Source organism: Myotis davidii, unplaced genomic scaffold, assembly GCF_000327345.1.
Source record: "Myotis davidii unplaced genomic scaffold, ASM32734v1 scaffold309, whole genome shotgun sequence".
In the NCBI taxonomy this organism is placed as follows: domain Eukaryota; kingdom Metazoa; phylum Chordata; class Mammalia; order Chiroptera; family Vespertilionidae; genus Myotis; species Myotis davidii.
Genome location: NW_006383013.1, coordinates 3,196,533 through 3,210,283, shown reverse-complemented (window position 1 = coordinate 3,210,283; position 13,751 = coordinate 3,196,533). Strand labels below are relative to the sequence as shown.

The 13,751-nt window shown below is 43.7% G+C and overlaps 1 protein-coding gene across 1 annotated transcript; it reads left to right on the top strand.

Moving 5' to 3' along the window:
- The first annotated feature begins 2,943 nt into the window (after positions 1–2,943).
- On the top strand, positions 2,944–13,226 carry TMED8 (transmembrane p24 trafficking protein family member 8). Its single transcript, XM_015558005.1, has 5 exons — positions 2,944–3,074; positions 7,781–7,910; positions 10,056–10,182; positions 10,404–10,709; positions 12,180–13,226. The coding sequence occupies exons 1-5, from the start codon at positions 2,944–2,946 to the stop codon at positions 12,395–12,397; spliced, it is 912 nt and encodes a 303-aa protein (XP_015413491.1). The 3' UTR covers positions 12,398–13,226.
- Positions 13,227–13,751: the final 525 nt, after the last annotated feature.

Below are 13,751 nucleotides of genomic sequence, written 5' to 3'. Positions count from 1 at the left end.
TCTCCTGCAGCTTCTGCGGGTCTCAGTGTGCCTTGCCTTCCTTCTAGTTGTAGAGTTTACAGTCAGCCAGGCTTCCTATGGTTCTGGATGAATTCCGTATTGTTTCTCTGAGGTATTAATCAATTGTTGTGCGCGGCATTAATTTCCCGGTGTTTATCTCTGCCGCCATCTTAGTTTCCCGGACTTAAAAATTAAATATGAGGAATATTTATCACAAGTTGTATTCAAAGTCTTTCTGTAGAATATTATAATATACTAGAGGCCCCGTGCATGGATTTGTGCATTGGTGGGGGTCCCTCGGCCTGGTCTGTGCCCTCTTGCAACCCACAGGAGGTTGTCTGGCTGGGGAGGGACTGCAGGAGGGCTCCAGGGCATGTCTGGCTCATCTCTCCCAGGCCCGATCAGCAGGACCCCAGCAGCAAGCTAACCTACTGGTCGGAGTGCCTGCTCCCTGGTGGTCAGTGCGCGTCATAGCGACTGGTGGAATGGTTGAACGAATGGTCTCATGAATGGTCGGACACTTAGCATATTACGCTTTTATTATAAGGGATTATTGAGAGATAATAAAGAATATTTAAATGAATGGAAGGATATAACATATTCTTAGATTGAAATACCCAATATTGAAAAGATGTCAATTCTCCCCAACTTTATAGGTAAAATTTAATCCCAATAAAAATCCCAGCAGGGTTTTGGCCTTTTTGGATTTTGACAAGCTGGTCCTAAAACATATGTAGAAGTGAAGGCCACAAATAAGAAAGACACTAGTAAGAACAAGATGGAAAGATTTGCTCTATCAGGTATCAAGACTTATTTTGAAGCTTTCCACAGCAGATTCATAGGTCCTAGGAATAGGATAAAGCTTTGATTTGCAACAAAGATTGTACTGTAGAGTAGTGGGGGAAGAATGATGAATGTTGCTGGGGCAGTTGGATATCCTAAGAGAAAAGAGGAGGAAAGAAAAAGAAAAAAATCTAGTCGGACTGTAGATCAAAATGAGAAAGTTGCTAATGTGGTTCAGTGGTTGAGCGTCGAGCTATGAACCAAGAGGTCATGGTTCAATTTCTGGTCAGGGCACACTCCTGGGTTTCGGGCTTAATCCCCAGGAGGCAGCTGATCAATGATTCTCTCTCATCATTGATGTTTCTATCTCCTCTCCCTCTCCCTCTTTCTGAAGTCAATAAAAACATATTTTTAAAAAATGTGAAAGGCAATACAATAAGCTCCTAAATAGAGATAATAGAGGATATTATTCTTTTTTTGTTGTTAATCTGAGGGGACTTTTTTCCATTGATTTTTAGAGAGAGTGAAGGGAGAGAAGGAGGGAGGGAGGGAGGGAGGGAGGGAGAGAGAGAGAGAGAGAGAGAGAGAGAGAGAGAGAGAGAGAGAGAGAGAGAGAGAGAGAGAGAGAGAGAGAGAGAGAGAGAGAGAGAGAGAGAGAGAGAGAGAGAACATCAATTGGTTGCCTCCCCCATATTCCCCGACTGGGTCAGAACAAACCTGCAACTGAGGTGAGGTACATGCCCTTGATTGGGAGTTCATCCCAAGGCCCTTTGGTGCATGGGCCCCCATCCAGGAGCCCACCAAGCGTCACCTCATTAGAACAAAAGACACTGCGATCACCCAGCCTAGGGATTTAGGAACTCAGTGTCAGCAACTGGGATCAAAGACCAAATATCAGAACAAAAGATGTTCCCAGTGCTTTTATCACTTAAGAAATTATAAGGGTTTTGGGAATTCTGTGTTAGGAACCAGGGGCAGAGACTAATATATTTTTTTTATTATCTTACAAGAGGAAAATTGCGTGGCATAAGCTCTAAGGTTTTTCTATCTATGAGAGTGGGGATTGATGAAAAGAAAAACAGGTCTTATTTACATAGAAAAATTGAGACTAGATTAAAATTGAATCACAAATATGTGCTTGTCATTTGCACTTTTATGTTGTTCCCCAAACTCTGAAACTTTCGGAGTTTGAGGTTTGTTTTAGTAAATTGAATTTTGAATTGAGAAGTGAACTTTAGGCTTCAGTCTTAGCCAGAAGAGGTTAAACCAAGGGTTATTTAATATCTGAGTGCTCAAGCAAAGGCTAACTGAATAAACCACAGAACCAAGTATCACCTAATGGTTCTGAGCATGACTGCCTGGCCTTGAATCTTGTCTCTATGCCTTCTTTTCCTTACCTGAAAAATGGCAATGATAATACCAGCCATAGGCTTGTTGTGAGCTTGGGACCATAGCCTTCATTATGCACTTCATTATGCACTATACTCCTTGAAGGTGTCTAACAGTATTCAGTAAGTTATTGGTGAATGAGCGAGTTAGTAAATGAATGAAATTACAAAAAATCTTTTACCTGATCTTGGATACAGTGATCTGAGCTTACTGAATGCTAGATGCCTGGTGCACGAAATTCGTGCAGAGTAGGGTCCCTAGACCTGGCCTCCCTGCCGCCTCCTTTTCTCGCTCCCTCAGCATCCTGCCACTGCCGCTGGTTACCCGCCATATTCTGTGATGCCCCCTGGTGGTCAGTGCACATCATAGTGAGTGATTGAACTCGCGCCCTCCAAGTCGAACTCCCGAGTGGACAATTTGCATGTTAGCCTTTTATATATATAGATAGAGGTGGCACTGTATACTTTGGCACTGAATTACAATTCATTTCATCTTACATCTCACTGTGCACTATATTTCCTGCCTAATTTTAACCATCTGCTTTCTGAGAAATAGTGGTTCTTCAATTAGAATTAATTCTGTGGGTACTTATTTTGGAAGAAGACTTACTTTTTTATAAATGGGTTATGACTATCTGAAAATACTTGGATGTGATGACTTGAATAATTTATGTACTGAGCCTCCCAGAGTATAAAGTTTATGCCCAGAATATTTTTGGAAATGGAAAGTTGTTTGAAACTGCCAGATTTTAAAAAAAGATACAAGATAATTATGGTTGTGTTCCCTCTTAGATATTGTTTTTCTTTCCATAATTTTCTAGAGAATGAAGATCTAGAAAACACCAAGGTCATCTCTCCAGTGGCTTCTGCCTCTGATCCAGAGCCCCATTCCTCACCCTACAGGTAGGGACAGCAACTGCTTTGGATAAATACTTCTAGAGATTTTCTCTTCTGAGATAAGGAATTGATGAAAGAAGTGGACAGTGACATCAAGGGAGAAGAGAAGTGAATGGTTTTGCCCTTAATTAATCAACCCTTAAGTGTGTTTAGGGCAATGCCAGATCTATTTCAAGTTATAAAATGTTCTTTTTCTCTCAGAAAATAAAACTGTAATGAACAGTGTAGTGTCTTTATTTATGTTCTCCTAAAGACTATGTTCAAATGTGAAAACATTTGAAATGGATCCGAGGTGGACTTTCAAGAAAATATGTGTTTGGTTTTTATTTATAAAATGCACACACATACACATACACATACACTATTGGAGGCAGTGTTTTATTATGTAATTTTCAGATTCAACCATTAGGATCACCTTGAAGTTATCATTCTTAATTTCCCTCTCTGTCCATCTCATCCCCCCCACCATCAGTGATATTAGAATATATAGCAGCAAGTTGTACTGAACCCTAGAATGAGTGGACACACGAAATATTAATGGTATAATTAATGAAAAACTGTATCTTGGAGAACTTTCACTAGTGGATATCATAGTCCCACGAACAGGGAATAGCACAGTGTTGTCAAGCAGAATGGGATGATGCTCAACCAATTGAGCCAGACCAGCTGGGCAAAATTCTGTGACTTCTTGAGTAGAAGTTCTTTCTTCTCACCTTTGTATATGAAATAAAACTCTTCCCCCCAGAATTTAGATGATGAAAGATAATGATTAATATAGTTGCTGATAATAATATAAACCACACTTCGCTGAATCTTTTTCTGTAATAATGATAAAATTGCCACTTTTTATTGAATATTTATATTTGCTCAGTACTATTCCAAGTGTTAAAATGTGTGATCTCATTTAATCCTCATAGCAACTCTCATTAAATAAGTATACCTATTGTTTATTTTCAGATTAGGAAAATCAAACAGTGACTTCAGTAACTTGCCCCAATTTACCTAGCTTTAGTTTTGTTTGATTCTAAAGTTTAGTCTCATAAGTACGGATAGAAGGGTTTTGAGTTCTATGCTTAGAGCTACTAGGTTACTGTATATAACACTCCTTTTAGAAGATACAGCCTCCTCAGGCTTTGATTATTTGAGATATTTCATTTTCTCATCAAATCCCCTGAGGAGAACTTTCCATCCTGCCACCACCCTTTTTCTGTTGAGTTGAAGGATCTTTGGGGGATGGGTTTTGGCACAGAACTGATTTTTCCTCCTAAGAATAAATACATTTTTTTTTGAGTGAGGAATATAGAACGTTCTAAGAAAAAAGAAAATTTAAAGTTTTGTTTCTAAAATCTAGTGTGTGAAGAAAAAAACCTCCGCAATCATGATAATTAGTGCCTGAAGTTTAGTGTTTGTGTTTTGTGTGTACTGGGAACGGAAACGGCAGTTGAGCCAGTCTTTTCTAGTGAGGCTGGCCCTGGGCTGGCCCTGCTGGCCCCTCCCTTTGGGATGGCCTGCCTGTTCCGGGTCAGCACAGCCAGAGGCTTACAGTGGGAGTGTTTTCTTTACGTGGTTTATCACTGGCATCAAGTGATTTGCAATTCATCTTTCCCAAAATACCCTTCACTGATATTCTTCAGAGCATAAAATGCTAATGTGAATGTTAAATTCATGTGGCTGGTGCATGTCCTGTGTAAGATATATATTTTTAAATAAACAGAACCATATTTGTGCAAAGTAGTATGCACAAAGGCAAAGACACTAAATTTTAGATGCCACATACCATAAGGGCAGGCTAATGGTCGGATTAACTCTCGTCTCCTCACATTCCAAATATTCCTCCTTTGTTCCCAAACAAAAATTAACATTCACTCAACAAATAATGATTGGGGGGGCTGCTGTTTATTCATGCAACAGATATTTATTGAGAGCCTGCTGTGTACCTGGCACTGTTCTAGGCACTGAAGATGCCACAAATGAACAAGCAGTCCAAGTCCCTGGTCTCATGGAGCTTATATTTTAGTGAGGGAGGCAGGCAGAAAACAAGTGTACCATAGAATTAAGAATCTATTTCATGGAATCTAAGTTGCCATCAGCTGTAAGATGAACTGCTACTTTATGTACCAGCAAGAAAGAAAAAAATGCCCAATAGTGAGTCTAATAAGAGACACCCCTCCTACCCCCCCGCCACACACACACACACACACACACACACACACACACACACATACGGATCTCTGGCTCAACAAAAGCCTGCACCTTCCTTGAAAAGACAAATGAGGGGGAAATCCCCCACACAGCAAAGGACAGCAGGGAACCGTGAAAGTCTCAGCCCTGGCACTGATGAGGGCAGGGCAAAATATGTCCCCTGAATATACGAGCCACAAGTTTGTAGTCACCAGTTTGTTTCCTAAATTCACTCTGCCCGTCTGGTCTAAACGAACCCTTAAACAGAACCTCAAGGCAACTCCGACTCCGTTGGTAGTGCTCCCGGGCTCCCGCACCCTGGCAGAGCAGATGCACATCTTCTGTGGAGGGACTCACGCCAGCCCAGGCCCCAGGCAGTTTGAAGACATCACCAATTTTTAGGACAGCCCATATTTCAGTGGTGTTAAAATCTGAAAACAAATATGCATCTTACAATCAACAAAATATGGTACATAATATGTCAGGCAGTAATGAGTGCACTAGAAAAAGTGAAGCGGGGGAGAGGGGGCAAAGAGTGATGGGCCAAGGAGGGGAGAGCCATTTTATACTCAGACATCTGGGAGGACCCCCGGAAGTCATGGCTGAGCAGGAACCTGAGGAAGAAGCCAGAAGGTAACTAGGGGGAGGGGATTCTAGGCAGAGGTGACAGCAGGTGAAAAACCTTCAAGTGGGAGAGTGCTTGAACTGATGGGGATTCTCAAGACATTTGGAGGCCCTTGTGACTGGAGTGGATTGGGTAAGGCGAGAGGGGATCATTCTAGGAGAGATAGGGTCAGAGTGCAAAGGGCCTTAGGGTTCCATGTGACAGGCTTGGATGCAGACACTGTGCACACAGAGAGAGTAAGACCAGTCCTTGTTACCAAGCTCACCTAATTAGTGTCAAGAAATAAGAAATGGACTGTAATTTCTGGGTTTAAGAGGATAAAAGACTCACACATAGATCAATTTAAAATTTACACAGGATTACTCAAGCAAACCCATAAAAATCAACAGTATCCATAGCTAATTTTCATAATAACTACCTCTTGTTTATTCTGAAGGAGGTTGGAGTGACTAGGATATTTCAAAAGATGGCTCTGTTTTATCTAAAGAAGAGATAGTTTATAAGCTAGGAGTGGGTTTTCTTGTTTGCATTGAAAGGAAGAAAGAAAATGAAAAAAAGAAAGAAAAAAGAAACTGACAAGCTCCAAAATAAGCCCTCTCTTTCCCATGTGGTTGAAAGTACTGTTCCCCAGTCATTTACTCAGAGGAAATGATGCCCTAAAGCAGCAGTTCTCAAACCTTTACGCCCCAAAGAATTTTAATTTATGTGGGTTGTATTTATCAATGTTCACTATATTAGAAATTAAAACCGAAAAATTAAAAAAATTATTACTGATTCATTTAAAAAGAACAATAACAAACTCATTACATATTAATATATATAACATGTTTTTAATGAAAAACAACTGTTTTCCAAAGCAAAAATAATTTAGTGGGAAGAGAGATGCTGTAAGTCTCTGTAATGCCTGCATAACAAAAGACAGTTGGGTTCTCAGATCTGCTTCTGCATTCATTCTGTGGCAATATCACATGTAGCCTCCAGGAAACTCCACTGTCGGCTCTTGAGAAGATGACAATGAAAAAAGACAAATCATATTTTAGAATTTTTATGAAGAAGTTTTGACTTCACAGATTCCCATGGAAGAGTTTTAAGGACCCGGGGATTCCGCAAGATACTTTGGTAACTGCTGCTCTGAAGAATCCATGCCTCCTCTTGTTGGAAACGGATCATTCCCAAGAGACCTGGATGTTGTGCTATAGCCCTGGCACTTCACGCACTCTCTAGTCTCTCTGGAAGCCAGGGAAGATGGAAGCGAGCATAATTATTTTCTTGCTTCTTTAAAATAACTATTCAAATAGATATAGTTCAAGCAATCAGGATAATAGATTAAAAAGAAAAGAAAGTGATTTCATGGCCAATTTTAGTACCCTGTGAGTTGGGTGCAATATGGAGATCTGTGACAGGGTTGCAAAAGGTAGGCTATGTGATGGCAATGCTGAAACCCTGCTCCTGGGATAACTGTGGACAGGGATTGCTTTGTTAATCAGTTTGCACTTTCTTTGTCTTGATGATTAATTCATTTTTTTGCTTTAACCGGTGACTTTATGTGTACTGAGATTCTATCTCTGGTTGAAATTCTATGTGGAACAAATAGCATGGGTCCCAGAGAGAGGAATAAAACCAGACCTGCAGTCCATCTCAGATGACTGAGCTATGTATTTACCATGGCTCCTGGAGCCTGGCGTGTGGCTTTGTCCGTCTGTGGGCCCTCATGTACTGTCACCACTTTGTTGTGGCCTCGTTCAGCCCTGGGCAGCGGTCAGCTAAATTGACAGGAGACCTGAATGCCAGAGGAAAGCAGGGGGTGTGGGTGTGTCCTTTGAAGAGTGTTTTATTGCTGAATTTCTCCAGAGCTAGAGTGGCTTTTAAAAGAGTTTTTGAATAACATGTTGTCTTCCTCTGAGAGGCCGCAGATGGTACCTCCAGTGAGTGAGGATGCCGCGGAAGATCTTCGGAAAGCAGCCAGTGCCTTGGAGGCTCAGGCCTTGGTGGAACAGAAATTGCGGCCTACAGACCAGGGCCAGGTCCTCAACAAGGTAGGAAGCACATTCTCACTCTCTCTTTCAAAAGGAGGAGTTTACAGCACGAGAATCTAGGTGCTGTAATGGATGGGCTTGAATTAGAAAGCACTGTGGGTGGCTCCCAGAATTCTCTTTGCTCTTTTTGGGCATCTCATTTTTAGTTACTCGGCGATTGATCATGTGTATCTTCCACAGGGCCCATCAGTGTATCAGTAGGCACCTATTTAAAAAATGAAGTGTTAGAAGGAATGTTTACATGTTGTCTAGAATCTCCTCAATGTGAGGAGCCTAAACCATTGGACTGTGTTTCACTCTCACTTGTCTTGTGGTGGATCTACGGTAAAGATTCTATAGAAATGGCATTGATAGCAGTGGTGTTCTACCATGGAATAATGGGTTGTTTATATCATTACTAACATCTGTATATATAAAAGATTAAGTGACCATCCAACCATCCGACCGGTAGCTATGACACGCACTGACCACCAGGGGGCAGATGCTAAATGCAGGAGCTGCTGAGCTGCGGTGACTTGGCTGTGGCGGTTCTTGGGTGATGCACCCTGGAACCAGAGAGAAGGGAGCCCGATTCCAGGGTGTGTCACCCAAGTACCGCCTTTTCATAATCTGGGACCCCTTGGAGAATGCTGGAGAGCTGGTTTCGGCCTGATCACCGCAGGCCAGGCCAAGGGACCCCGCCTGCCGGAGGGACCCTGCTCACTGCGCAGACGCCCTTTGAGCTGTGGTGCTGCCCCAGGTGTAGCCAGCCAGAGAGGGACCACACGAGGTTGACTCCAGGGCATGTCCAGCCCATCTCGCCCAGTCCTACCCCATGGGCCACCTTCTAATTAATTTCCTTTCAATGTGCACGATTCCATACACCGGGCACTAGTGTATATTATAATAACAAATGGTATTAGAGTCAGTAAAGACAATGGCAAACATTATAATTACATTTGTATAATGCATTAGATTTTATAAAGCCTTTTATTCACAATGCTTCATTTACCCCTGAGAACCACCCTGTGAGATAGGTACTGTATATCCCCACTTTACAGATGAGTAAACTGAGGCTAAGAGCTATTAGTGACTTTACTAAGGCTTTGTAGCTAATCAGTTTCAAGCTAAATCCTTTGTTTAGCCTTTTGGAAAAGGAAGGACTCATTTAAGCAAGTTAGCCACAGTCTGATTCACTTCATTTAGTAATGGAGTTAAGAATTGAAAGACTATTCTCCAGAAATGGGTAGTATGAGAATATAGTTTGGGAGGTTACAAAATTTATTTATTTATTGCAAATATAATTCTGGTCTCTTAACTGGACCGCTGTCTCACTGATGTGTTCTCCCGTGTTGGCAGTAGGTACTGGTACACTACTTGTGTTACCTGCCGACTGCTTGTAAAAGGAGCAGGAAATTCAGGCGTAATAGCATGAAACAGAGGAACCCTAATCTGAGTGATTTGAAGTGAGACCCAGTCGGGAGAGAGTGCAGGCTCCTGCATGGGTTGTCAAGGGCTTTGAGTATCAAGTGACATTTGCACTCTTCCATGCAGGTTAGATGTCTGACAGCAAATACACTGTGTAAATGCAAATTCTGGGGCTGGTCTAAGGGGAAGTTATAATTATTTATAGAACACTGATGCTGGATGAGACAACCGATAGGATAAGATAGACGGACAGAAAGAGACAACAAACTGGATTCTCTCTACAGTGCTTTAGTGAATTGATTGACAGTGACCTGGAAGGGACCCTTGAATGGGAACTGTAGCAGGAGGACTGTGTGGTGGAATGAGAGTTGAGCTAAACCCTGGGTGCAAGAGCTGTCATGAGTGACGCTGTAGGTAGGTACTATGCAGGCCAAGCTGAGACGGAGGCATGGCCCAGAGAAGCTGCTGATGCACAAGTCAGGAGCAAGCTCTGAGGATGTTTGTGGGCAAGGATTCTATAAAGTGTCTTGAGTGGGTAAGTTCCAAAGGGTAGGAGAGAACACATCTTTAAATTAGGGAACACTTTGGTGGCATTAAAGTAATTAGAATTTATTAACAACCTGTAGCTGGAAGAAAGAGAAGGAATGGTGACTAGCACATTAAGCTCAGAGTTGGGAGAGTGGAGGTAATTGGGATCTGCCACTCTTAACATGTCCTCTAACTGGAATTGTTGTGCAGATGGCCAAATATCAAGCTCCACAGAGGTCTGGGGACATTGTTATGATCCAGTCTGAGCACACGGGAGCTATAGATATTCTTTCGGCTGACTTGGAATCTGCAGATCTTCTGGGGGACCACAGGAAAGGTAAGACCTTTGGGAGGTGGTTTCTCTGATTCCAGCGGGTACTTAAAACAAAAGCAGGCAGACAGATGAGTCGGAAGGAAAGAAAGAAAGTGACTTGTGAAAGGAAGTAAAAAATAGCCAGTAGAAAGAATGCCTTTGACTATGACAACCTCCCTAAGCAAATGCCAGGCGTGGCAGCATTTCCTCCTGGTTCCTCTGTAGTAAGCTGCCTGTCCTTTCAGTCTCCCCACCGCTGATGGCTCCTCCCTGCATCTGGACCTTTGCCAAGATGAAGGAATTCAAAAGCAAGCTGGGCAAGGAGAAGAACAGCTGCCTGGTGGTGAAGCGGGGTGAGGTGGTGACCATCCGGGTTCCTACCCATCCAGAGGGGAAGCGTGTCTGCTGGGAGTTTGCCACCGATGACTATGACATTGGCTTTGGAGTTTATTTTGACTGGACCCCTGTAACCAGCACTGACATAACTGTGCAGGTCAGTGATTCGAGTGAGGATGAGGATGAAGACGAGGAAGAGGAGGAGGGGCTTGAAGGTAAATGTAACTTGAACATAGTTGGCAGTTTCCTTTCCCGGCTCAGCCTGCTATCTAGTGACCACTTCCTGTGTTGTGCCAGTCCTCCTCTTCCTCAGCATGTGGGCGAGGAATCCCTCCCAGCATCGCCTGCTAAGTTGAGCGACGCAGGCTGAAGTCAGACCCTCAGAGAGCATTCGGGTGGGATTGGATAGATGACTTAGTGGAAGCGTCTTTTCCTTTTAATCAGTACTTGCTGTTTCCCCAACATCTCCCTGGGGACAGGGATGGGACAGGGGCAGGGAAACGGGTGGGTCATTGCTATTGTGTATAGAGTCAGTGTTATTCAGATCACACATAAACCTGAGATTATTTTAAACTTATCGCTTAGTTTTACGATATTTGCGTTTATTCTTGGCCTAGAGCCATACTGACTGATTATAATTTGCTAAATGTACCCATAGTCTTCCCCCCTACGCCCAACAGATGGTCACAGCTGGCTGACTACTGTTTGCTTTTTTATTTAATTTATTTATTTGTTTGTTTGTTTATTTTCTATTTTTTTAAATATATTTTATTGATTTTTTACAGAGAGGAAGGGAGAAAAATAGAGAGTTAGAAATATTGATGAGAGAGAAACCTCGATCAGCTGCCTCCTGCACACCCGCTACTGGGGATGTGCCCGCAACCAAGGTACATGCCCTTGCAGAGAATCAAACCTGGGACCCTTGAGTCCATAGGCTGAAGCTCTGTCCACTGAGCAAAACTGGTTAGGGCTACTGCTTGCTTTTTTTTTTTTTTACGCCTGGAGCAGTTTTAAAAGTAGTCTCTGTACTCCATTCTAGTTGTTACTTGCAATACCTTCTCAGGATGGTCCTGGGGCACTTTGGGGGGTGGGGACTATAATATAAATCTAAGCATTAGTTTTATTCCTCGATTTTCCTGTATCACCTTAAAATCAATTCCTTAACTTGCTTCTTTGTGAACAAGCAAGTCTGCAGGGAAATCGTAAGTTATTCAGGGAAGAGGAGAACCTCATATCTTATTTGCTGCTCTTTAGGAGGCCAGCTGGAAGGTCTAGGTCACTCTGTGCAGCGTGTTTGTCTGCTTTTCCTACCTCCATTAGCTAGTTCGTTCCCTGGTTGACTGAAGGACGTGAGAATCATCCCTTCTAAATATCTTTCTCTCCCTTGTTAATGTCTGGACACTTTGGGAGCTAGGTAGGTTCCATAAGGCTAAATCCTCGTTTCTCAGTGGAGGCGTTATTGGCATTTGGGGGGGATGCTTGTTTGTGAGGCAGGTGCTGTCCTTATGTTTAGCACTCCTGGACCCTTGGATCACCCAGATATTTCCACATTCCTGTTGTAGGGCAAGAGCATCGCCGCTGGGTGAAAGCCACTAGTTCACCCGGTCCATTCTCTTACCTTCATGTAGGACTTACCTGTGTTCTCTGAACTCATGTCCAGACACTCTGCCGTTTTGCTCATGCAGACCCTGTTCCAGCCGGAGATGTGGAGAGAGGCTCCAGGAGCTCCCTGCGGGGTCGCTACGGGGAGGTCATGCCTGTGTACCGGCGGGACAGCCACCGTGACGTGCAGGCTGGCAGCCACGACTACCCCGGGGAGGGCATCTACCTGCTCAAGTTTGACAACTCCTACTCCCTGCTTCGCAACAAGACTCTCTACTTCCACGTCTACTACACCAGCTGAAGGCCCGGGGGACCGGGCAGGCGGTGTTTGCTGGCTGAGCAGGCTGCCAGCTGGTGCCTCTTCTTTCCAACAGGCAAGAGCTCGAAGTGGAGCATGAGGCTTCTGACCCTCATGTCCTGCCTGGCATACCTGACCGTTGACCCCACGTAGCTTTGCCCACTCCTCGGCTTCTGCAGGTGGTGGTGTAGTGCCCCTGTTCTGTGGTCCATGACTCACACTCTTCTTGCTTCAGACTCCAGCAGAATCCCTCTATGAAGGCGCCCATCAGGCAAAAGCCTAAAAGCAAGTTGGGTGTTGCCTTCTAAAAATAGGTATTTGGTACAGGATTGCTGCTCTCTCCTCTCCCAGAGCCTTTATTGCAGATGCGTTTGGTGGTACCCACTCTCTTTTTGCAAGTGCCGAGAGAGGGAAAGCACACTGTCCATGAAGGAGCCCAGTTCCCTGGCTGGAGAAGGCTCTGTCCAGCCGCTCACCACTGCCATATTCCTGCCTGCCAGTTCTTCATGGTCGCTAGCACAGGCTGGGAGCCCTCACGGCCTACGAGGGGCGTTATTAGTCCTGAGGGCTCGCCTCTGCCTCTTTGCCTCCTCTTTTTCCTTTCCTACGCCTGTGTGTTCACCATCACAGCAAGGACTTCTGTGCAATCCAAAGGGATGGTCACTGTAACTTTTCTGGGAAGAAAAGCTGCCCCCACTACTTCCTGTTTCAGGAGGCAGTGACCCATACCAAGGGCACCCGTGGTTGAAGGGCAAAGGGTGCCAATTAGGTACTGGATTGATGCCAGAGCCCACATCTTTGAAAGGCAAGAGTTACTAATGTTTATTTGTTTGTTTTTTGTATAATCAAAGACGGGGTATTATCTTAGAAAGAACGTTAAAAAAAAACACACCATCCAGATTCTCACCACTTTTTTCTTTCTTTGGAGTAAGAATGTTATTTAGAAACCAATCAGACTTCCAAAGTTTCTGTGTTTAGGTGTCTTGCATCGAGGGCTTAAAGCTTTTGATGTTCAGAGTCTCTTAGGAAGGGTGGTAATGAGCTTCACTGTTGCTGCTGATCGGATGTGTTCTTCACCAGGCCAGACCTTGTGTTTCCCTGGTGATGGCCTCTCCCACTCTGACCCTGAGGCCCAGGAGTGCTGCAGGCTGCTGCAGCCAGCGGTCACCACAGCGGGAGGGTGGCAGGACCTCTGGCAGAGAAGGGACCACTGTGGTTGTCAGTACCTCCTTGTTCTTATTCCTGTGTCAAGTCTGTTACTGCCTTAGACTTTTGAAGAAAAATTAGATTTATTTATTACTTTATTTATTTATTTTTAGCACATTTCATTTTGTCTTTGAAACAGTTTCCATCTGTT

What these genes read in the sequence shown, in the direction of transcription:
- TMED8 (XM_015558005.1), top strand. Translation starts at nt 2,944, where the DNA reads ATGGTTGTGTTCCCTCTTAGATATTGTTTTTCTTTCCATAATTTTCTA. An exon ending in CCCCATTCCTCACCCTACAG is followed by an intron (nt 3,075 to 7,780) that starts GTAGGGACAGCA and finishes TTCCTCTGAGAG; the next exon opens with GCCGCAGATGGTACCTCCAG. An exon ending in TCTGGGGGACCACAGGAAAG is followed by an intron (nt 10,183 to 10,403) that starts GTAAGACCTTTG and finishes CTGTCCTTTCAG; the next exon opens with TCTCCCCACCGCTGATGGCT.